The 26022-nt window shown below is 36.2% G+C and overlaps 1 protein-coding gene across 3 annotated transcripts in view; it reads right to left on the bottom strand.

Moving 5' to 3' along the window:
• Positions 1 to 26022, bottom strand: part of PRKD3 (protein kinase D3) — an 85581-nt gene that overhangs the window by 11183 nt on the left and 48376 nt on the right. For all 3 annotated transcript variants that reach the window (XM_057558755.1, XM_057558753.1, XM_057558754.1), the window contains 9 exons: positions 21211 to 21403; positions 17520 to 17597; positions 14651 to 14834; positions 12862 to 12985; positions 10584 to 10661; positions 9119 to 9395; positions 6216 to 6268; positions 3850 to 3922; positions 2267 to 2373 (listed from right to left, as the gene is read on the bottom strand). In XM_057558755.1, the coding sequence (XP_057414738.1) occupies positions 2267 to 2373; positions 3850 to 3922; positions 6216 to 6268; positions 9119 to 9395; positions 10584 to 10661; positions 12862 to 12985; positions 14651 to 14834; positions 17520 to 17597; positions 21211 to 21403 (1167 nt within the window). The remainder of the gene's footprint in view (positions 1 to 2266; positions 2374 to 3849; positions 3923 to 6215; positions 6269 to 9118; positions 9396 to 10583; positions 10662 to 12861; positions 12986 to 14650; positions 14835 to 17519; positions 17598 to 21210; positions 21404 to 26022) is intronic.

The raw sequence follows: 26022 nt of genomic DNA, 5'->3' as shown, positions 1-26022 counted from the left end.
TGTTCAACATAAACTGGTTAGATCTACCTTATACTGTTTAGGCCTCCTCTGTTCTTACTTAGCTTTGTCTATTTCATCTGTCATGGACTACTAATGTGCTTGTCTGTTCCTCCCTGTATGGTCTCTAGTTTTCCTTTATAGATGTTCATGTCATTTGGTTTAGTGTGATTTGCACTCTTCCACTGTTAGAGTGCCCTACTTCAATTCACTTCATGTGTTTTCTCTTGAATTAAATCTTATTAGATCATGACTCCCTTGGCTTTCTTCTATTTGAGAGGAACTAGAGAGAGGCTGTCACGATTGTAGAGCTCAGAAAGAGCCAGCAAAACCAGTTCTTATTGTGGTGCCTCTTCCTACATTTGCCTGGTCCATTTCCACTGTTTTTGGAAAAACTTCCACCTATTGTAGGGCTGAACTCTTTTCTATTTTTGTTAAAGATAGAGTATGCTTTTCTGTTTATCATTTTTCTTGTAGCTTTTGGGTGATTTCCAAGAAGAGAAGGGGAAAATACTGAATTTACACTACAACGGTCAAACTAGAAATTTTGCTCTTAAGTTTCTGAGAACATTTTCCCATTTACATAGGGAGCCATGAGAGCACCTCACCTTTTCTCCCACTACTCTACTACCCTCTTCAGGCAACAGCAAAAGGACATTTGACATTACTATAGCCCTGTGAAATGAAAGTGAAAAATCCCACAGGCGACAATTATTTAATTCTGAAATAATTTCATTCTGAAAATAACCAGAGGGCTATAATAATAAAGTGTTTACATTGTGTATTATCTGGAAATTCCTAAATTTAGTTATTAAGATTTGCAGTTGATAACATGTGGGAAAAAAGCTTCACTATTTAGTACAGAGCTGTGTTTGTGATCAAAGTAACAAGGAGAACTTTTACGTGGAATCTAAAATACGACACAAATGAACATATCTACGAAATAGAAACAGACTCACAGAAATAAGAGAACAGACTTGTGGTTGCCAAGGTGGAGGGTGGGTGGGGGAAGGATGGATTGGGAGCTTGGGGTTAGCAGATGCAAACTAATATATATATGATGGATAAAAAACAAGGTCCTACTGTATAGCACAGGGAACTATATTCAATATCCTGTGATAAACCATAATGGAAAAGAATATGAAGAATATATATATGTATAACTGAGTCACTTTGCTGTAAAGCAGAAATTAACACAACATTGTAAATCAACTATACTTCAATAAAAATTTTTTAAAATGACAAGGAAAAATCAATCCTTATGAATAAATCCTTAATATTTATTTTTTTGCATATTGATTGGATATTGAGAAAGAGTCCAAAATTAGATATGAAAAAAGATCTCTAACAGTATATTCAAACCCTAATGCAGAATCTGAATGCTGTTAATATTCTATTTTAAAGGTAGCTTTATAGGAGGAGGCAGCCTTGAAGTGACCACAGGTAGCTTGTAGACCACAATCTTTTGATTATCACTCCTCTGAAAAAAAGTGAGGCAAATGTTACTAACAGTGACCAATAATGTAATAAATGTAAAATTAATTACATGTTTGTAAGTTTCTTACCTTCTTCTCCAAAGAAGCACAAGTTCAATAGGCTGTGTCTTCTTGAACTTCACCCACAAGCAAATGGGGCTCTGACAGCATTAACTATTATATCACCATGATTTCTTAAATACTATGCAAAAGCTACACAATGAATTAATAAATATTTGCATATTATAAATTAATTATATGATATTCAGAAAAATAAAGCTAAATTTTACTCTTCTAGGTGATGTCCAAAAGAGATAAAAATGCTAAATAAAAACACACAGTAATTTATTTTATGGGATTTAAGTCATTGCCAATATATCTTTAAAAATATACCTTAATGGACTAAACTATTATAATGAAATGTGGTGGTAGAAGTATCAAAGTATTTTGCGCTCGTGGATTGATGAATTAAGAATGAAATTTGAGTTTTTTTAGTTTAAGATTTTCCTTAGGAAAATGTGTTCTAAACAAACTACTATCATAATGGCAGTCCTTGTAACTCCTAGATTATTGTAACCTAATTTTGCCTTTTTAAAAAAAAAACTTAGGGAGTTAATTCAGATGCTCACCAGCCTCTCACTGAGCCAAAAGGTCATAAAATGAGAACAAAGAAAAATGAGAACAAAGAAAACAAAAACCAAAATCTTATCAGCACACTAAATAGAGTTGGATTTAAAAACTCATAAATCAAAAATTAAAACCAATACAAAGCAACTTTTTGGGGTTTTTTTTACCTGTAAAATAGCCACTTCATTACGGAGCTGACTCTCCTGTTTTGTGGGGAATCTCATCTTATCAATTACTTTAATAGCCACATCCCTTCCAGTCTTTCTGTGTTTTCCTATTTTTAAAAAAAGTACAGAAAAGAAAGAAGACACAAATTGACATCCCACATACAATACAAAAGCTTTATCAGGAAGTTATCCACAAACTGAAATTGATATGTATGTATTTTTGTATTTCTTTTTTTTTTTTAAGGATTTTCTTTTTTTTTTTTAAATTAATTAATTAATTAATTTTTGTCTGTATTGGGTCTTCGGTTCGTGCGAGGGCTTTCTCCAGTTGCGGCAAGCGGGGGCCACTCTTCATCGCGGTGCGCGGGCCTTTCTCCATCGCGGCCCCTCCCGTTGCGGGGCACAGGCTCCAGACGCGCAGGCTCAGCAATTGTGGCTCACGGGCCCAGCTGCTCCGTGGCATGTGGGATCTTCCCAGACCAGGGCTCGAACCCGTGTCCCCTGCATTAGCAGGCAGATTCTCAACCACTGCGCCACCAGGGAAGCCCTGTATTTCTTTTTTCAGCTCATTTTGTTCTTTCTCCACCACTAACCTTTAATTTTATGAAATAAATTATATTTTCCCTTATAGTAATTGCCCCTAATAAAGGCTGTTTCATTATTTGAAACAGGAAATTTGAATGAACTTGTTTGCTGAAAAATAATCCACTTTATTAAAGAAATGATAGTTAACTATGTGACTTAGTCTTTAGAAATTCTGTCAAGATAGAAACATTGTACCAATTCACTAATTTTATTCTAGGTTCACTGGATCAGCACAGAGTGACTTAACTATACAGTCTTCAGGCAGAAAGGCCAACTAGTCTCAGTAAGGAATGAAAGGGTTTAACATTACTTTCCTTTTATACCTTGTATCATAGCTTATAAAGTACATTTACATATATTAGGTTTAATGAATATTAAAAATCCTGTGAACTATGCAGGTCAGGTTTTATTAGCTCCATTAAACTGATGAAGATACTGAGGCACAGTGAGGTTAAATGACTTTGCCAATGGAAGTCACAGAGCTGGATGAGATTCCATGTCTTCAGACCTGATACCATTCATGCCAATAGTAGACAAATGGTGCCATTTGTGTGGGAAACCAGTGGGGCATATACTTCAATAAGCAAACTTTCATATTAAAACTTAAAGTCACTCTGATGGAAAAGTTTTCATAGAAATTTTATTAATAGAATGTATTACAACAAATTAAAAAAAAAAAATAAACAAACTTTCACAGTCCAACATAAACTTCAAACCACTTATTTTTCCCAAACATCTTTATGTGTAAGCTACAAGAAAAGATAAAGACTATTGTGAATTTTCTTATTCTTTCTGTTACTTTTTAAATTTCTTAGTTTAAATTAAGGAATTAATACTCAGTTATAGTGAAAGGGGCTTAGCTAAATGTATGTAGGTTAACCTTTGAGAAAAACACCACTTGACGAAACTGTGACAGGATGTTAACAGCTGGCAGATGTTCTTAAATTTCATAATTTTTCTATGCTATCTACAATATGCAAAAGGCCGTAGTTGCTTACCTCCATAGACGATACCAAATTGGCCTGAACCAAGCACCTCATCTGCAAAGATCTGGTAAACGGTACTGATGTCCTATTTAGGAAAGAGTAAGCAGTGTTATTACCTCTATGAAACAATGTCAACATCTCTCTTTTCATTCAAAAACATAAATACATTTTAGTTTTTTTTTTGTTTTTTGTTTTTTTTAATTTATCCTTTTTTGGCTGTGTTGGGTCTTCGCTTCTGTGCGAGGGCTTTCTCTAGTTGCGGCAAGCGGGGGCCACTCTTCATCACCGTGCGCGGGCCTCTCACTATTGTGGCCTCTCTTGTTGCGGAGCACAGGCTCCAGATGCGCAGGCTCAGTAGTTGTGGCTCATGGGCCTAGTTGCTCCGCGGTATGTGGGATCCGCCCAGGCCAGGGCTCGAACCCGTGTCCCCTGCATTAGCAGGCAGATTCTCAACCACTGCGCCACCAGGGAAGCCCCCTGATTTTAGTTTTTATGATTGACGGAACTAACTTTCACAAAATATTTTATGAAATATAGGCTTTCTAGGTCCTAAAAAAGCCCAACTTTAATACTATGACTCTTAATGCACAACTAGAATGTATTCTGTAAGAAGACCATTGGGAAAAAAATGCTTTGAATTAAAAAATATATTTATTAAGTAGTGATCTATAAAAAGTAAATTAACATAAAAAATTAAGAACAAAGCTTTACCTACTTCACCATTAAAGAGATTTGCTATCTTTGATTTGAAAGAAAAACTCAAAGGTTCATATTATTGAGATCAGACTAATTTTAAAAGACTGATGAAAAGAGTATGTGTAGCTCAAATCCACTCCTCCATCTCCTCCCCTCCCTTTCATCTTCCTTTTTCCTTGCTAGTGGTTGTCGCTGTCAGAGAGCTCCTGGAAGGCGCTCGGCAACCCTCCCCACAGATCTTCAGTCAAGGTCTGTCTTTTGTTTGGGTATGTGCTACAGTCTCCATGAAGCCAGGGACTACACCTGTCTCGTTCGGTGTTACATTCCCAGACAGTGCGGGTCTCACTGCAGTCACGTGACTGGATAAACCAAGTCTCCTAGGCCTCATTTCCTCATTGGTAAAGTGGATATAATAACATCTATCTCACTGGATTTTTAAGTGAATTAAAAGAGAATATATACAAAGTGTCAAGTCCAGTGCCTGGCATATAAAAATCAGTAATTCCACAAATCCTAATTTCTGTTTAAATTAGGTAATCGTAAGTAAGCTGAATTCCCTGGGACTGGTCTTCTTATCTGTAAAAATGAAATAAGAAAACGTCTTTCTCTCCCCAATAATCTGGTACCTATTCTACCTACCACTAGGACAAGAGACACACAGATTAAATCTCACTGAAACCCTCTATCTCCCATAGCACTACTGGATATCAGTCTTCACTGCAATCTTAGAAAATCCAACAACATTTACACGTTATAGAACAATAACAGCTGGATGCCCCAGTTAAAGAATAAAAGATTTTATCAGAGAAATTTATATATAGCTAATGAACAATTTTCTGACTTCTTTTTCTAGACTTTTTTCTTTCTAATCCAGGGGTTGGCAAACTATGGCTTGTGGGCCAAATCCAGCCTGCTGCCTCTTTTTGTACAGCCCCTGAACTAAGAACAGAGTTGTCATTTTTAAATGGTTGAAAAAAATCAAAATAATAATGTCTTGTGAAACATGAAATTATATGAAATTCAAATATATGTGACCACAAAGTTTTACTGGAAAACAGCCATGCTTATTCCTTTAAGCATTGCCTGTGGCTTTCTCACGACAACGGCCAAGTTGAGTTCGTAACTGTATATGGTCTGCAAAGCCTAAAATATTTACTTCTATCCCTTTATAGAAAGTATGCTGATCCCTACTGTAATCCCCAACATGTACCTACATACACCAGCTGAAGTGAATCTTGACTCTTCCTTAAAATCCTGCATTTCCTTCTTCTCTGTACTTGCATGAAATGTTCCCCCATCCATATCCTCTCAGCACTTGTGTCAAAACTCTTTTCCATCCTTTTAGGCATATTTCAAGTTGTACTTCCTTTGGGAAGCTTTCCCTGCTCTGACCCAGAAAGAAGTAGCCTCTCCCTTCTCTTTGAACTAGTCTATCACTTTGTGATATTCTAATGTCACTTACAAAAAGTTAACTTTATTTTCATAATTTAAAAGGAAACTGCCTCAGTTTCCTTCATAAAGCAGAACTCCTCAGGGAAGTTATCACCCACACAGTCTAGCCTAGTGTCTTTAGGCAAACTGCACAACACTTTGGGCTATAAACTTATTTTTCTAATAAGATTTTCACATTTTATTTTCCTTAATCACCCAATTTGCATATTTTAGCTGTAACGTTTACTTACCACATTCTCCTGGATCTGACAATTTGATACAGAGATACTGGTAGACAAATCTTCTGTAAAATATAAGAATGATGTATGGAAAAAAAAAACTGTTAGTCCATAACTTAGTAATATTAATAGTTACTGACATGTGAATGCTCACAATATATTAAATTTTAAAAACTAGCTAACATACACTTAATATAATTACATTCATTAAAACAAAATTTATCCATATACAATACTAATCCATCAACAGGAAACTGGTTAAATAAAATATGATACGTCCATACAAAAGAATACTATCTAAACATTTAAGGATGTAGGGCTATAAGAACTGAGTCAGAAAGCTATTTATGACATTATTAAGTTAAAAAGGTAAGTTGCAGTGTAGTGGCATTTGAATCGAAAACACAAAATGTATGAGTGAGAGAGGTGGGGTTGAGGAACAAAGATTTAATCTTTATACACTTTTAGACTGCTTGCATTTAAAAAAATGCATAAAAAATATGCATTACTGTCATAAAAAATAAATTATATATATCTATATACTGACATTGAAATATATATGATATATATTAAATAGTTGATGAAACCAAGTTGTAAAAAGATCACACATCTTTTATGACAAAAATGTATGATACATTTTTGTGTGAAAATAAAATTATAACAATGTAGTATAGACTCCCCTCCCCACAAGCCATCCCCAAATCAAGACATATACACCAAACTATTAATAATGGTTTTCTGAGGGGGGAGATATATGATTGGGAATAGGGGGATGTGTCACATGTGTATACGGAGGAATTTCTCATTTTATATTACATATTTCTATAAAGTTTAAATGTCTGTATTACTTTGGTAAACAAAGGAAGAAACTGACAAGAAAAAGGAAAAAGGGAAATTTGGAAAGTAAGCAAGAGACTAGTTGTCAAAAATCTAGAATCTCAGTGACAACTCAAAGATATGAAATTTCCTTCATAATCCCAAATATAAAAATGTAAAACTTCATTAAGAAGGAAATATAAGCAACTATACATCAAAAATAAGTAAGATGACTGTGGAAAAACTCCATTTTAAAATATTAGGCCAATTTTAAAATATTTTTAAAAATCCCAAAATTAAATATTAATGAAACAGACATAAAAGGCACAGCATCAACTAAATTAATGAGCCTAAAACTCTGCTTTTCAGTAGTTCCAGTTTCCTAGTTTAAGTCAATATTTTATTTTCTTCCAAAGGCCTCCACTGTCTAACTTCACCCAGTTTTAATTTCTGTTGCTTCCCAGGAGAACTCTGCTCCAGATACGTTGTTACAAGGACAGCAGCAGCAGCAACACAGTAATAGTTTCACTAATGGGTCAGGAATGGTGCTAAGTGCATCATATGCATTTATTATCATTTCCCTTTTAGATTAGAGAAAGAAGAGGCCAAGATCATGAAACTAGTAAAGCAGCAGAACTGGGCTTTCATTCTCCAGAGTTCTCACTCTTAGCCCTTCTGCAACCTGTTTTTAGGGACTCTTAACCCTAGGGAAGAGGTCCATGGATGGGCTTGAGACAGTCCCTAAATCCAATTATATATAAAATTTGTGTGTTATGTGCCCACATTATTTTCTGGGGGAAAAGGTCCATGGTTTTAATATCAGACAGTTCTGTCTAAAATCCCCTCAAATTTAAGAAGCACTGTGAATATGCATTTATTCACCCTTTAGGAATCAATATTGAACACCAAACATTTTCATGGTCATTACTCTCATCCCTTTGATCACACCTGTCTCCTCAGCACCAGTGACACTTACCCTCCACCCCTCCCAGGTTAGCTGTGCCTATCCTAACCTACTTGAGATCCAAGGTCAAGGTTCAAATCAGGCTCCGCTACCATGAAGTCTCTACTTACTCTTTCTATCCATATCTGAGTTCCTCGAGAAATGCACTACTCATTTTTGCACTCTACTGCTTTATGCTACCATCTAACACTTATATACGTTATGTCCTATTTCCCTTAGTAGCTTTTAAATTTTCTGTGTTTCTTTCATATTCTAGCTCAGGGCCTAGCATAATGCCGAGAACAGGTGTACCAAGTAGCATAGCTGAACTGAAATAAAGAACATTTAGAAACTGGTTGAGGGAACTCCCTGGAGGTCCAGTGGTTAAGACTCAGTGCTTTCACTGCCGGGGCCTGGGTTCAATCCCTGGTCGGGGAACTAAGATCCCGCAAGCTGTGCAGCGCGGCCAAAAAAGAAGAAAAAAAGAAAATGGTTGATACCTCTTTCAATTTAAATATTATTTGTCTAATGAATGAATGATGTTTCCCCATAAACGAAATAATGCCAATGGAGGGGAAAGTGACATTTTACTATGGCTTTCTGATTAAGTGTTCACTTGAACCTTTATCAAATTTAGGTTTTACTTTATAAATTTTGTTGGTATAAAGGACATAAATTTCAATATTTTTTTAATGTTTCTGAATGTTTTAATTCAGTTAAAAGAAATACAGCATTTCTAACTTCACAGATTTCCTGAGTATGTGAACTGTAACACTTTATAGCCTGAAAATCCCACCATGAAGCAGAATACTAATACTAGTAGTTTACTCAACACCTTATGGTTCTCTTTCATTTAATGCTGACAAACCTATTAAGTAGGTACTACTACAGAGAAGGAAAGTACTCGCTGAGATCACATAACAGGTTGGCAGAACCAGAATTTAAATGTAGTGACACTGACTCTGGAGCCTAGCTCTGGTGATTGTATACATATACTATAACCAACATAATTTTATAAAGGAATTAACTAATGGTATGGGTTACTAAAAATGAAGCTTAAAATGAACATTAAAAATAAATACAGAAACACAACTACACCCACAAAATGCTTAAGAACCAAAGGGGGAAAAAAGCCATCAACAAGCTTATTGCTTACTGTGATCTTTCCCTTGCCCTGGAGAAGTACAAACACTTGCTTGAGGGGTAACAGGCATGAGAGCTTGGCGAATTGCTTTTTCCCAGCTCTGTGCTACGTCAAGTCCCACTCCAGTGGCAGCAAGAACAGGATTGTGAGAGCTGTCCCCACTGTTCTCGCCAACAAAGTATACCATAGTATCAGTGATGATTTCAAAACAGTGTGGGTTGCTGCCTTGTGAAATGTTCGTGAAATCTTGTGGGGAAGATATGCGAAGAATCTCTGAAAGTGGAATTTCCTAAAGCAAAAATTAAGCATTATGAAATATGAATACATCTTTTTAAAATTTTCAAATACACTAAACAATCAAAGATAAGCGTTTCTAATGAATACCATTAAGACAAATACAAGTACGTGACACATGGAACATACAGTCAAGTCTTAATGATGGTATCTGCTTTGAATGATCTGCATGTCCATCAATGCCAGAGGCAGAGCATGGGGTATAATAATCAAGCTAGTGATTCAGGCCTGTGGCAGATCATTAGAATGAAAGGAAGGAAAGGATTTAGGAGGGCAATTGCCACTACACCCAACAGTTGTCATTTCCCAGTTTTCACTGAATCAACTCAACAGCTACTACCCTACTGGCTGCTATCTGCAAGATACAGCCCCAAAGGAGTACGAAACAGAAATAACAGCAGCAAAAGAAGAATGTCAGTGTTAAGTTGTTCAAGCACTCCTTTCTGGTGCTGTCCATAACTGTAACTGTAATGTTTAGTCCACTTCCTAAAGCAAAAGACTTATTTAAAAAAACCCAACCAGCTCAAAGCAATTCATTAGTTTCTATACTTTTTCTTACTGATACAACTGCTACACTGACAATTTTGTTTGGTGTCAGCCTGTGACACGGCAAAATGTGGAGCAAGCCAAGCAAAGAGGACTATACAAAGGAAAAGAAGAGCCAAAAGAAGCATCTAAGAACTGGGGTCTAAGGTAAAATGGAAGATGGGAGAAATGCCGAATACCACATTTGCCTCTTCTGGACCGGCAATGATCATGGGACTTTCTTAACAGTCTAATCTAAATCATAGTACAGTCGTCCCTCAGTATGCAAGGGGGATTGGTGCCAGGACTCCCCGTGGATACCAAAATCCACAGATGCTCAAGTCCATTGTATAAAATGGTTAGGCGCCCACAGATATGGAGGACCATTTGGTACCCAGAAGAAAAGCAGCAGCAACCTGACAGGACAAAAACAAACACGCAACAAAAAACAACCTTTGGTAGCAGGGCTGTTATGGGGGGTGAAATGGAGGGGTAGAGGACAGTTGCTTCAACAAGGAACTTAACAGTGACTTCTATAAACTATATTAGGCACAGTTGTAATAGGTATAATCCAATATAACAATTATTATTTGGATATATTTGGAAAACATACAGTATTTTAATGTACATATTTTTTTTAAAGATGTGAAATCTTTACCTTATAATACTTTGATCCCGATTCATTTTGAAACAATGTTAGACATTTGCTGTCCAGTCTCCAATAATGCCTCTTTCTCTATAAAGAGCATAAAACTGTGAGGTTCAAAAGTAATGATTCCTCCAAAGTGCCTGAACTTTCCTTTCCCTTTCATTTCTATCCATAACTTTGTACTTTTGAATAGGTTTAAAATTCGTGAGGTTCAAAATTCGGAAAATTAAAAGGATATATAGTGAAAAGTATACTTCCATCATCACTCCTATCTCACTCCCACCCTTACTCCAGGCAAGCAATGTTATTAGGTTTTGGGGATTCCTTTGCAAGAATCTTATGCATGCACACACAAATACGTATGTATTGCACACACACAAATATGTAATTTACCTATAGGCTAAATTTCTAAAGGTTGGCTTACTGGGTCAAAAGATACATGCACGTGTCATTTTACTTGACAGTGTTAAATTATCCGGCACAAGATTTGATCGAATTTACAGTCTCATCAGCAACATGCCTAACTTGCTCAAACCTTCACTAATGCAGCATGTTACTAGACCTTTTGATCTTTTGCTACACTGATAAATAAAAATTGGTATCTTGGTAAAATTTTAAATTGTATTTTTTATTAAAAACGAGATCAAGATCTTACATTTAAAAGTCATTTGTATTTCCTTGTCTGTGAATGTTCATATTCATTGCCCATCTTTCTATTGTATTCTGGTCTTTTTTTTACTTGTTTAGAATTATGAGTTGAAAATACTTTTTCCAGTTTGTCATTTGTCTTTGCTTTTGTTCTTTGCTATGCAGAATTTTTTTTTTACGTGTGTCTTTAAATCATTTTTTAAAATTAATACTTTACTTTTTTGGAGCAGTTTAAGGTTCACAGAAAATTAAGGGGAAGATACAGAGATTTCATATATACTCCCTGTCCCCACGCATGTGTAACCCTCCCCATCATGAACACCTCATCAGAGTGGCACATTTGTTACAACTGATAAACCTACACTGACGCATTATAACCACAAAAGTCCACAGTTTATATTATGGTTCACTCTTGGTGGTGTACATTCTATGGGTATGGACAAATGCATAATGACATGTATCTATCATCATGGTATCATATAGAGTATTCTCACTGCCCTAAAAATTCTGTGTTCTGCCTATTCTTACCTACAAGTCTCCACCCATAACTGTGATCTTTTTACTGCCTCCAGAGTTTTGCCTTTTCTAGAATGAGTATCATATGGTTGGAATCATACAGTATGTAATCTTTTTACATTGGCTTCTTTCACTTAGTAATATACATTTAAGATTCCTCCATGTCTTTTCATGGCTTGATAGCTCATTGCTTTTTCGTGCTGAATAATATTCCATTGTCTGGATGTACCACAGTTTATTTATCCACTTACCTACTGAAGGACATTTATTACTTCCAGGTTTTTGGCAATTATTAATAAAGCTACTATAAATATCCATTTGCAGGTTTCTGTATGAACATAAGTTTTTATCTCCTTTGGGTAAACAGCAAAGCGTACAACATATGGATCACATGGTAAAAGCATTTTAGTTTTGTAAGAAACTGCCAAACTGTCTTCAAAAGTTGGCAATACCATTTTGTGTTCCTACTAGCAGTCAAAGAAAGTTCCCGTTGCTCTAATCTTGCCAGAATTTAGTGTTCTCAGTGTTTAGGTTTTTGGCTATTCTAACAGGTGTGTAGTATGTCACTGTCTTAATTTGCATTTAATTTGCCCGATGACATATGATGTGGAGCATCTTTTCATATTCTTATTTGCCATATAAGTATCTTCTTTGGTGAGGTACGTGTTAAGGTCTTCGACACACTTTTTAATCAGGTTATTTGTTTTCTTACTGTTGAATTTCAAGAGTTTTTTGTATATTTTGGAGAACAGTCTTTTATCAGATGTCTCTTATGCAAACATTTTCTCCAAGTCTGGCTTGTCTTCTCAATGTTTTAACATTGTCTTTTGCCAAGCAGAAGTTTTTAATAGTAATGAATCCAGTGTTATCAATTATTTCTTTCATAGACTGTGCATTTGGTGTTATACCACCAGACCCGCTTTGAATCTCTACTGCTCTACCAGTTTATAAAAATAGTACATTAAATATTCCACCTTTGAAATATTCTTTACAAATGTAATGATAGTTCCAGTACTATGATGTCTTAATATATATCTCATTCTCATTTTGATTTTAAAAATACACAAAATAAAGCACATAACAAAGTTTCACTACCATTAATAAAATGCCTGTGATTACTGACCAGGGTGTCCCTGCTGGTGTAATGGACCATCCACCCTTCCTTCACCATCGTGCTGCTCTTCCTCTTTGTATGCTTGATGGATTGTACGACCCTCATTAGCGGAATATTATTGCTTGTTGACGGACTAAAAAATATTTTAAATTTATGACAAATATTTACAACTTCAACTTAAAAAATCATAAATACTGTAAGCTCATCAAGCCCTTTTAAAGATAATTAAGCTAAAATTCTTCAAAATATCTTAGGAAGACAAACAATGGCTTAAGAAGAAGAAAATAAATTAATCCTGTTATGATGATACATAGTTAATTTATAAAAGACTAAGATAATACTGTAAGTCATCATTATTTGTCATCACATTTTTTTGGAGGGTCACAAAACATAAGAAAACAATGAGGGACTTCCCTGATGGCGCAGTGGTTAAGAATCCGCCTGCCAACGCAGGGGACACGGGTTTGATCCCTGGTCCGGGAAGATCCTACATGCTGCGGAGCAACTAAGCCCATGTACTACAATTACTGAGCCTGCGCTCTAGAGCCTGCGAGCCACAACTACTGAGCCCATGCACCACAACTACTGAAGCCTGCGCGCCTAGAGCCCGTGCTCCGCAACAAAAGAAGCCACCGCAGTGAGAAGCCTGCATACCGCAACAAAGAGTAGCCCCAGCTAGCGGCAACTAGAGAAAGCCTGTGCACAGCAACGAAGACCCAACACAGCCAAAAATAAATAAATAAATGTATTTAAAAAAAGAAAAGAAAAGAAAACAATGAATAGAGCAGAAAGAATCCTCCCCATTTGGAAAATCTGGAGCCTGGGAGAGGGTCTCATTTGGGATTGCTGCTAGAATTCTTCCTACCCTAGGCAGCATGGTAAATTTTATCACAAAGTAGTATATCCTATAGGCTGTATCTATAAAAAACTGAATTTCTGGGCTTCCCTGGTGGCGCAGTGGTTGAGAATCTGCCTGCTAATGCAGGGGACACGGGTTCGAGCCCTGGTCTGGGAAGATCCCACGTGCCACGGAGCAGCTGGGCCCGTGAGCCACAACTACTGAGCCTGCGCCTCTGGAGCCTGTGCCCCGCAACGGGAGGGGCCGCGATAGTGAAAGGCCCGCGCACCGCGATGAAGAGCGGTCCCCGCACCGCGATGAAGAGTGGCCCCCACTTGCCGTAACCAGAGAAAGCCCTCGCACGAACCGAAGACCCAACACAGCCAAAAATAAATAAATAAAGTAGCTATTAAAAAAAAAAAACAAAAAAACAAAAAAAACTGAATTTCTATAAACATAGGAAGATATTTAAGTTTTATAATCTGGTAGCATTTTTACAAAGTGCTAATAGTCAGATTAACTGTAATATGAAAACTGCCCCCAAATTCATCACCATCATCTTTGTGCAACATTCTCAGGTACAGATTCTTACTGGTGTTTCCAACATCAGGTAATCTGCCTGTGTGAAGAAACTGGTTGCTTCAACTGATGGTTCAATTTTGGCACTTTGTGGTGGATGCTCTACAGCTAGATATTATATCTAGACTATACTTAAATAAAGCATTTTCCTCTTTAAGAAAACAGGATTCTCATACCTTCCCATCTTGAGTGGATAGCAAGAGTAATATAATTTATTTCAGAAAAATACTGTGGTACATATAGAAGTATTAGGCACAATTTAACTGATTTTAAATTACATTTTAGGTCCCACTTAAAGAGATGTGGCTTGTTCTTTCTTAACAGAGCTCCTGGACTGACCCTGCATTTGGAAGTAGCTTGCAATCCTTACACACACGTTACCTGATTGTTTTAACAGCTTCTTCATCCCTTTCCACATCAAGATCAGATGGATCCAGGAAGAACATTTTATCTTCTGGGGGAGATGGTTCCTCTGTGTCATCCAAGCCCCGACTACCATCACTGTTCATGTCACTACTGTCAATATCCATTGGTATATCTGTATCTGTTCCCAGAGTAGAAGGTTCTGGCAAAGTTTTAAATGAATTCAGAATTTTATATTAAGGAATATCAATACACCTAAACAGAGACAGTGTACTAAATGTGAAAAAAAGTTTTAAAATTCTTAAATGAAAATATAGAAAAATATTTTTATGATTCAGGATAAAGAAATATTTCTTAGGACAATATAAAATGTACAAACCATAAGGCAGAAAATTAATTTGACTGCATTAGAATTTTAAATTTTGACATGCCGAAAGATACTAGAAGCAAAGTAAAAGATTAGCTAACACTATTAGACATCTAGTCAATTGATTTTCCGCAAGGGTCTAAGACAATACAATGAAGAAAGAATAAATAGTCTGTTCAACATATGGTGCTAGGACAACTGGACATCTACATGCAAAAAAAATGAAATTGGAATTCTTCCTTAAACCAATTACAAAAATTAACTTAAAGTGGATCACAGATCTAAATGTAAGAGCTTAATCTATAAAACTCTTAGAAGAAAACAGGAGTAAACTTTGTGACCTTGAGTTAGGCAAAGCCTTCTTAGATATACCACCAAAAACCTAAGTGACAAAAGAAAAAACTAAATAAATTGGACTTCATCAAAATTAAAAACTTCTCTGCTGCAAATGACACCTCAAGAAAGTGAAAAGACAGCACACAGTGTGGGAGAAAGCATTTTCAAATCATATATCAAATAAGGGACTTGTATCCAGAATACTTAAAGAACTCTTACAACTCAATAATAAAAAGATAAATAACCTAGTTAAATGGGCAAAGGACCAGAATAGATATTTCTCCAAAGCAGATGTAAAAATGACCAATAAGTATATAAAAAGATATGCAGTATCTGGGAAATGCAAATCAAAACAACAATGAGACATCACTCCATACTCACTGGGATGGCAATAATCAAAATGACAGACAATAACAAGTGGTGGCAAGGATACATAGAAATTAGAATCCTCATACACTGCTGGTGGGAATGTAAAATGGTACAGCTGCTTTGGAAAACAGTTTGGCAGTCTTCAAAATGTTATACACAGGGTTACCATATGACTCAACAATTCCACTACTGGCTATCTACCCAAGTGAAAGGAAAACATATGTACTCATCTGTACTCAAATGTTCATAGAAGCATTGTTCATAATAGCTCCAAAGGAGATACAACTCAAAGGACCATCGACTGACTGGTGAATGGATAAATAAAGTGTAGTCTATTCATGCAGAGGAATATTATTCATCAATAAAAAAAGAATGAAGTATTGATACATGTTACATGGATGAACTTTGAAAACATTATGCTAAATGAAAGAAACCAGTCACAAAAGACTACACATTGTATGATTCTATTTATATGAAATGTCTAGAATAGACAAACCCATAGAGATAAAAGATGATTTAGTGGTTGCCAGGGCTAATGGGGAAGAGTGGATGGGAAGTGACTACTAATAGGTATGGAGTTCTTTTCAGGATGATGAAAATGTTCTAAAATTAGACTGTAGTGATGGCTGCATAACTGTGAATAAACTAAATGTGTGAACTGTAAGGTATACAAATCATATCTCAATAAAGCTGACAAAGCATTAGTAGAATATATAGCATATGAACAGGTAATTTATAGGGGAAAAACCCATAATTAACCAGTAAACATCTGAAAGATGCTCAAACTCGTTAAGATAAAGACAAATGCACATTAAAATAAATATAAATAGTATTTCATATCCATTTGTCAAAAGGTAGAGAAGTACAAAAATACACGAACTAGATAAATCTAGAAAAGACTTTAATCATCGAAAAACTGCATCAATTCCGAGTAACTGAAATGAGAAAACCAATAATGCTCTGTCAATGGTGTTAAACAGCAGCCACAGAAAACATGCCGTAAGAGAAAATGTTAAATTCTTGAGGAGTTTAATTTCCACTCCTTATGCTTCTCCTCCTACAGAACTATTTACATTCAATTTTTACTAGTCATGTAAATGTTAAGGAAAAATTATGCTGAAAGTTTAGAGTCATTACTCCTTCCTTCCAAAAAAGGTAATTACTTTGAGTGATATAATCATGAAAAGAGAAAACAAACAAAACAAAAACAAAAGAAAACGGTAAAAAGTGAAAATGTTTCGCTAATGATTATTTGATGGAGAAAGAGAAAGTGAGACAGTACATTAAGTTCTAAAAGACTATGGACTAAGAAAACAGACCATATGGGTTCAAATCCCAACTCTACCACTTATTGGTTGTATTTCTTGGGCAAGTTATTTAATTTAATGTTTTTGTGTCTAAGTTTACTCATCTGTAAGTCCTTATCTCAAAAGGTTGTTCTTAGGTTTAAATGTCAATATATGTAAAGAGTTTAGAACAGTGCCTGGCATACAGTAAGCAGTCAATAAATACTAGAAATATGAAATAGTTCTAAGAACAGCAGGGTTTTAAAATAAGTGTTAAAGATAAAAGAGGATGTGCAGCAACACTGGCCACATTAGACTACAGAGTGGTAGGTGGTTAAAGGAAAGATGGAAAGGCATAATTAAAAGTATACTGTTACTGATCTCTGTATCTTGCTTGATTATTACATCAGAAAAAAGTCAAAGTTAAAAAACAAAGTAAGCAAAATAAAATATGCAAATATAACCTTATACAAAGATAATACACAAAAGAACTGTGATCTTTTCTGGAAATTAAGAAAAGGACTTTTACCTCCATTGAAAGTAACCTCTCCAAGGCAGTCTCTCGGTACTTTTGATGCACATCGTTTATGGCAGTTGAATTTACAATCTAAAATAAAATATTCACCTTATTAATTTATATAAAAAAGTCAGGCAGTATCAGAATATGGTTAAAGACTTTCTTTACTCACACATAGAGTATTATTAATAATGATGATGAAATAATAAAGATTTCCTCTACTAAGAACTCAGGCTTTGGATTAAAGGTCTGGTTTCAAATTCTGACACCACCTCTTAAATAGTTGTTTAATCCCCCAGGGCTCAGTTCCTATACCTGTAAAATGAAGTTTATACTACTTGTGTAACACTTGGCCAAAATGTTGCTGCAGCTCCATGTTTCCTTCCCTTACCTCACATTCTTCTTTCCACATCCCCCTTAAGAGTTTCTCAGGCTGATTAAATTCCTTTCCAACATATGTCAGGCACTTACTTTCAATTCCTAATTATTAGGACCTGGTGCATATGCAGAAAAGGGATTGCGATTCTACAACCATTTATTAGGAATTAGTAAGGGCTTTCCCATACAACCCTGTAAGGAAGGACTGAGCTTCTCATGCACAAGGTCTCTCACCTGCATTATAAAATGGCTCTGTTCAGCCTGCAAGAACATCAGAGCTGACTGCATTGCAGATCAGTGTCAGATCCCAACTGTTCCATACTACTGTGTAACTCAGTGGTTCCCAGCTGTGGCCATCAGACCAGCAGTAGCAGCATCATTTGAGAACTTGTTAGAAACGCATGTTCTTGGGCCCTACCCCTCACATCTGCAACTCTGGGAGTGGGGCTGAGAAATGTGTGCTTTAATGACTTCTTTAGTTAATACTAAAATTGAGACCCACTGCTATAACTACTGTCTAACACAACCTTTGAGATACTTCTACCAACAATAAATGGGTAAAAATAATTTCAAGTCCTGCTTTAGAATAATTCTGTGAGATGTGACAGGGTAAGAGAGTGTCATGGACTTATATACACTACCAAATGTAAAATAGATAACTAGTGGGAAGCAGCCGCATAGCACAGGGAGATCAGCTCGGTGCTTTGTGACCACCTAGAGGGGTGGGATGGGGAGGGTGGGAGGGAGGGAGATGCAAAAGGGAAGAGAAATGGGAACATATTGTATATGTATAACTGATTCACTTTGTTATAAAGCAGAAGCTAACACACCATTGTAAGGCAATTATACTTCAATAAAGATGTTTAAAAAAAAAAAAAAAAGAAAATTCTGGGAATCATGCCAATAGCACAGGGTAAAGGTCATTACAAGAAAAAGCTCCATGAAATTAATATTTTGGTGGAGGATAAAACTTGCATTATATAGTAATATCTTTAAAAATAAGAGACCCTAAGAAATTCATACATGATATTAATATTAATATCTTGCATACATCTTAAATAATTAGTTTTTTATCTCATAAGGTTTGCAAATTCTGAAAATAACAAGGTTTCCCTTTCCCTTTGAAATGTAGAGCCAAATTTGTGGCCCACCTGCAGCCAAGTATGTAGGTTCTAATGACAGGCATTTATACTTCTCTATATTCCTACCCATGTTTTTATTAACTAGTTTATGCTTTCTTTTATTCTATATATGCTTATATAAGCTGCCTTGAAATTTTAACATAACAAAGTAGAAAGTAAACAGATGAATGAATAAATGAACTGCTGTTCTTAGAATCGTATGTTTTCTTAAACGATCCAGCATAACTGTTTTATCTTAACTATTTTTTTTCTTAGCTTGACAAGTGAATGAAAATGATTATTTTACTTTTTAAGCATCTTAATTCATATTACAAAAATACAAGGATCCCTAAATTAAATTATGATTTTTTCACAGATAACTAAAATACTTAAAGAGAAATATAACCTGATACTTTCTGAACCAATATAAGCATAAAACATTATTCTTTTAGAGCTCTAAAAAGTTAAACTAATAACCCAGTGGTAGAGTTCACTGATTTTATTTCAAAATTCATTAATCTACATATTTATTTTAATTCCTTTATAAAATACTGTACTTTTTTGCATGTGGTTTTAGAATGTTTCTGTTCTGCTCAGCAGAATGGTGTTATTTACTACCTTTACTAAAATTATCTGCTGGCTAGAATTTGTACATCTGTTCTTAATGTTCTTTCCCAAAACATTCCTTAGTGGCTGCTTGCCAATCCACTTTAGTGTTGATATTTTAAAGTATTAATTTATATATTAACTCATATTCAAAAGTAAGCTGTTGAAATAAAATTTCAACATTTAATTAAGCCTGCCTGATGGTTATTAAATATTGGCAACAAATGTACAACCTATTCTCTATATGATATTATCCTATGTAGCCATATATTGCCAAGAAAAGTTTTCTTATATATTTAAGTTAAATTTACATATAATTATTTGATTCAACATTGTAAACAGGATTTATTGTTGCAAAGATCTCAACTCTAATGTTTTACCTAGATAAAACTAGGTAATTCAATTCCACAAATAGTTCTATATAAAAAGTATAGTATCAAGAACTATTAAAATAATCACATGAAAAATAAGTACATAAGATTATAGACAGATTACTTATATCTTATCTTGGCTCAATGCCTTAAAACATATTTAAACTCTACTTTGGTTTTCACATAATTGTGCAGCACTGTTGAGAAGAAGATATGAGACAAAAAGATAAAAGCATCTTTAAAAAGCATTAAAACATTACGTAACTAGAGGAGAAAATTATTCCATTATTCTATTAAAAACCTAGTTCATTAAGAGATGTTTCTGGAATACTATGATAGTGTTCTGGGTTAGTATCCAAATACAGGTAGTCCCCACTACAATTCCAGTGGCTTCTACTATAGTCTGCCTATTTCAGTGTGATTACTGTCTGGAATGACAATTTTTGTACAGCTCCATAGCTACATAATTAGAAAAAAAAACAAAACAACAAAACACCTGTAATATGTTGTGCGTGTGTGTGTGTGAATATTTAATGGCAAGAGGAGGGCATTATTTTATATTTTGGGTAGTGTCTGGCTCTGAAATTAGAAAGACTTAAGGTCAAATGTTAGCTTACCTGCTTACTAACTGTTCCATATTGGCAAGTGTTAAGCAGCCACACCTCAGATCCAAATTCTAGTTTTTCTGTTTATACTCTAATTTTTCTTTAGCACAGCTCCTGGTACAGAATACACATATTGCAGATACTAGTCGTCGCATGCAGGTGCATGCATATTAATTTTATCTTTTTTAAGTTAACTATGAGCCCAATTTACAGGTATTTGCTTAATGCTTCTGAAATAAAAATATTTTAAACCTGTATTTGCTAACAAAAACAAATATAAATTTTACTTAAGAAAAACATCCGGGCTTCCCTGGTGGCACAATGGTTGAGAATCTGCCTACCAATGCGGGGGACACGGGTTCGAGCCCTGGTCTGGGAAGATCCCACATGCCGTGGAGCAACTGGACCCGTGAGCCACAACTACTGAGCCTGTGCATCTGGAGCCTGTGCTCTGCAACAAGAGAGGCTGCGATAATGAGAGGCCTGTGCACCGCGATGAAGAGTGGCCCCTGCTCGCCACAACTAGAGAAAGCCCTCGCACAGAAACGAAGACCCAACACAGCCATAAATAAATAAATAAATAAAATTTTTTTAAAAAATGAAGAAAAACATCCAATCCTACCTTTACACTGCATTCCTTGGCGAAAGAGGCCTTTCAATAACCGCTTGCAGTACTGACATATCGTGGGACGGGTATAAGAGTGAACAGCAAACGTGTGTGGAACTTTTACCCTGCACATGACCATCTTTTCCATCCAAATCGGGCGACCACTCCATGACGGAATTCTCTTACTGGGTTCCTGGTGAACATGTGACTAAAACATAAGTAATTTCCATAAGTGTAAGTCGATATTAAAAACAAAGTATTAAGATCAGGGCTTGACCACAAAAGTCATTTATTTCAAACACTAAAGCCAAAAACCTAAAAATGTGCATCTCAGCAGTTTCCTTTGGAAGCTTAGCTTACCAACCCTTGAATGAGAAAAGTGCAGAATTTTTTTGCTATTATTTATGCTAGAAAAAAAAAAGATATTTTCATCCTCACATACATATATTCACTGATTAACTGTTATTTCCAGGCACATATGACATTTTACAAATAAAAAACAGAACTTAAAATGAATTTATAACATGTTCAAATACCTTCAAAAACCTTACCAAGAAATTAATCACAGGAAAATTAAGTACATTCAGAAAATGTTAGTGCTGCTCATGCTGAGTTACTGAATACAACGTCTGAAAACATTCTGAAACAAGCCTTAGTTTTTCTAATTTATTTTAACAAATACTAAAACAGGCATGTGAAAATCTAAGTTTAATTAATGATGATGATACAAACAATGGCAGATACACACTAAAACAACTTTACCCTCAGTAATTATGCTTTAGGAAGTTCCTTAATATTTTAAGTATTTTCCAGTTATTTGGGTTTTTTCTCTTAGGTGAGCAAAAAGGAAAGTTAAAGAAGGTGTTGGTTAAAATTTTTTGTGTAATCTGAGGGATAAATGGATTATTTAACTATGAACCTGTCTATGTATACAAAGGAAATAATCAATTTAAATTATAGGTCAGATGAATATGGTTCATCATATTAATTCAACATTCACTGATTATAACTGGCCAGGCTCTGTATCAGAAATATGAAAATGAATACAGTCTATATTCTCAAGAACAAAATCCAAATACCTAACTACCACCTAGATGTATTACAGATTTTGTTGTAGCTGCTTGCATCTTCACTGCCAGAACTTCCTTCTATAACTAGTAATGTCTCTAACTCAGAGAAATTGAGTCATGGTACATTGATATGTTCAACCACTAGAAGCAAAAAAGAAGCCAGAAAAAACCAAGAGATAGAGAAGTATATAGGAAAAATGAGGGGAGGACAAAATAAAAGGCTTTTTTGAAAAATGTAGGAAGAAGGAAAAAGAAAAGGACTGACCATTGGAGGAGAGCACTATAAAAATAACACAGATACAGCCTCTGATAGATAGTTTTTCACTAAAGTGTAGCCAGAAATGTTCTAAAGAAAATTATGAAGCAGTTTAAGAAAAGTACAAAAAGATGGGACTTCCCTGGTGGCACAGTGGTTAAGAATCCTCCTGCCAATGCAGGGGACATGGGTTCGAGTCCTGGTCCGGGAAGATCCCACATGCCGCGGAGCAACTAAGCCCATGCACCACAACTACTGAGCCTGTGCTCTAGAGCCCGAGAGCCACAACAACTCAGCCCACGTGCCACAACTACTGAAGCCTGCACGCCTAGAGCCTGTGCTCCGCAACAAGAGAAGCCACCGCAATGAGAAGCCTGAGCCCCGCAATGAAGAGTAGCCCCTGCTCGCCGCAACTAGAGAAAGGCCGCACACAGCAATGAAGACCCAACGCAGCCAAAAATAAATGAAATAAATTTTTTTTAAAAAAATGAGAAGTACAAAAAGAATGTTAAAACCCGAACCAAACTTACATGCTTCAGCTGTCTAAGGTGCCCTGCTTTAGTGTGGCCCACCCCTCCTCCATTTACACAACACCTTCAGCAAAAGGAGCACCACAGTGATTCTGCAGAGCTGATAAAGCAGCCAGTGTGAACTAGAATCAGATACTTTAAGCTTTTGCTCATCCCTGGCCCCCTAGTCTAATGGTGACTCAACACTGTGCTTCTCTTGCTTCTGCTTCTACCACTTAGTTTGTCTCAAGTTTAAAACATATAACGTGGAAAGGCTGATTTAGCCAGTTTTGCCTTTTGTCAGGTCCTGCTGGGATTGGGGTATCAGGGACATGGTACAGAGCATGTTTATAAGGAACTACTCAGGGGACTGTGGTTGTAGAAGCCACCCGATTTTTCATGTCTAGTACAAGTAGTTATTTATGTTATTACCCCTATTTTACATATGAAAAAACAGGCTGAAAGGGATTAATACTACTAAAGCATTAGTATTAAAATCAAAACTTAGACCTGGGTCTTCTACATAGCAGTCCAGTGATTCTTAACCTTTTCCCAATCCCAGCATACCTGGGCACATACTGCAATCTTACCAGTAACAGTGGTTTACCGTCTATTTAGTGAGGAAGGCAGGAAAGGTACAGCAGACTTAACCAGAATTTGGAGGACAGAGAATGTTGGTAGAATTACCTAGAGCACTTGGTTAAAATGAGAGCACTCAGATGAGAGTAACTAGAATTGAGTGAAAGTTCTTTTCTTACTTTGTTTTAATGTCTCTCTTTATAAATTACTGCTTAGCTTAAATTCTTATTTCTTATTTATGTATGGCCAGAAATCTTCTAAAAGTAATTATTTCCACAGTGTGGGCTTAAACTAATTTTGGCTGAAGTGCTGTTCACAAAAACTTCATAACAATATTGCCAACTCTCAATCATATAAAATAATAAAGGCAATAAAAGCATTTAAAGGGGGCAATTCCCCAATTATATATATTTGAGTTTGGAACATTATTCAATGAAAGAAATATCTCCACTTTTATGTGCACACTTAGGCCCAAGAGTTTCTTTCTACTTTGATTCTGTCCTATCCCCTCAGGAATTTTCCCAAATGGGGAATTCCCTGGTGTCCAGTGGTTAGGACTCTGCGCTTTCACTGTTGAGGGTGCGGGTTTGATCCCCGGTCGTGAACTAAGATCCCACAAGCTGTGCGGCACGGCCAAAAACAAAAAAAAAACAAAACAACTTCCCAAATGCATTGCAATGAACATTGATCTCTCTCATCTCCAAATAGCCATCACTCAATTCTGGTTTCTCTAATCTCAGTGGTTCCATTTTAACCAAATTCAGTGAACAGTCTATCTTCTTCTGCCTCTCCATCTCTTTACTTGATTCCTTTTAGACTGACTTCAGAAACTAACAGAAGCTGCTTTCTTACGTGTAAACGATGACAACCCCAGAGTCAGACTCAAAGGCTTCTATTCTAACTGGCCTTCTCTCATCTAGTAGTCAATGAAGTTTAATACCTTGACTCCTTAGAAACTTTTCTTCCTCGTGCCTTAGGTACGAAACCAGGATAACAGCTATACCTTTCAGGACGGGGGTGAGGATTACACAGAAAAGCTAAGTGAAGCAGCCAGCGTGAAGACTGGCACCTGAGAAGTTATGAGGCTCTTACTGTGCAGCCACTTAGAATTAGTTCTTCTCTAAACTTGGTTCAGATTCAGGTTCAGATTGCTCCCATCTCCGCACTGCTATCTCCTTCACTCCTTTAGAGTATACTCTTTTACCACTCTTTCTTCCCTCTGATTTTCCTCCATGAGCTCTCAGCTCTTCTCTTACTGTAACCTTATTCATAATTTTGAGACTGCATGCTTGGACTGACAAATGTAACCCTGAGACATTCCTGTCTACAATTTCGTTTTTATTTGTTTGTTTGTTTATGGCTGTGTTGGGTCTTCATTTCTGTGCGAGGGCTTTCTCTAGTTGTGGCAAGTGGGGGCCACTCTTCATCGCGGTGCATGGGCCTCTCACTATGGCGGCCTCTCTTGTTGCAGAGCACAGGCTCCAGATGCGCAGGGTCAGTAATTGTGGCTCACGGGCCCAGCTGCTCCGCAGCATGTGGGATCTTCCCAGACCAGGGCTCGAACCTGTGTCCCCTGCATTGGCAGGCAGATTCTCAATCACTGCGCCACCAGGGAAGCCCTACAATTTCTACTTGTTCTAAAATACTCTGCACAATCTAACCAATTCAAACATGTCACTCTACTTCTCATATTTCCCTAAGGAAGTTTCATCTTTGGGATAAAATATAAATGAATGAATAATACATTATTAATCTGCTCTGTCCTGCCATTTCCTAATCTTGCAATACTCAGTGGGTATGGCTGACACACCAATATCACTTGTGGGGTTCTCAAAACAACATGCGTTCATCCTACAGTTCCCAATCTTAGCTAAGTTTCCTGTGCAGTTTGTGTATAAAATGTATTAACTTTTCTATTACCAATCTTTCCCCAAGCTTTTGTATGTGTTTATAATAACTCTTTGCTCTCAGTTCCTAATGCTACAGCATTCTTCTTCTACTTTAAAAATCTCATAGTAGGGCTATGCAATATGGAAATATGGGATTTTTGTGAAAGAATTTCAGAAGCTTTTACTCCAGTGCCTCAGTTTAGCAAAATCTTGTGACGAGGGTGTCAAGACAACAGCCCAAAGACTTGATTTTGCCATTAATATACAGAAGACCAAAAGGGTTATAGAAATAACTAAATGTTAAGACTGTAATCTATAGATGGAAGTCACTTTAAGTAGTACCAAATTAATAGGTGGTTATTTCTTTCTTCCCTGATCTACTACATTTACCCTTGAGGGGTACAAGATATGAGGAAAAGTCATTGATTTACAAATAATCAGATCTGGGCTGAATTCTAATATTGCTTACTAATTTGCTGTGACTTCAGTCAGGTCACTTGACTGTTCTGAGTCCCAGCGGTCTC

This window comes from Balaenoptera acutorostrata, chromosome 12 (assembly GCF_949987535.1).
Source record: "Balaenoptera acutorostrata chromosome 12, mBalAcu1.1, whole genome shotgun sequence".
Classification (NCBI taxonomy): domain Eukaryota; kingdom Metazoa; phylum Chordata; class Mammalia; order Artiodactyla; family Balaenopteridae; genus Balaenoptera; species Balaenoptera acutorostrata.
The sequence above is the reverse complement of the archived record's forward strand: the minus strand, read 5'-3'. Positions and strand labels throughout refer to the sequence as shown.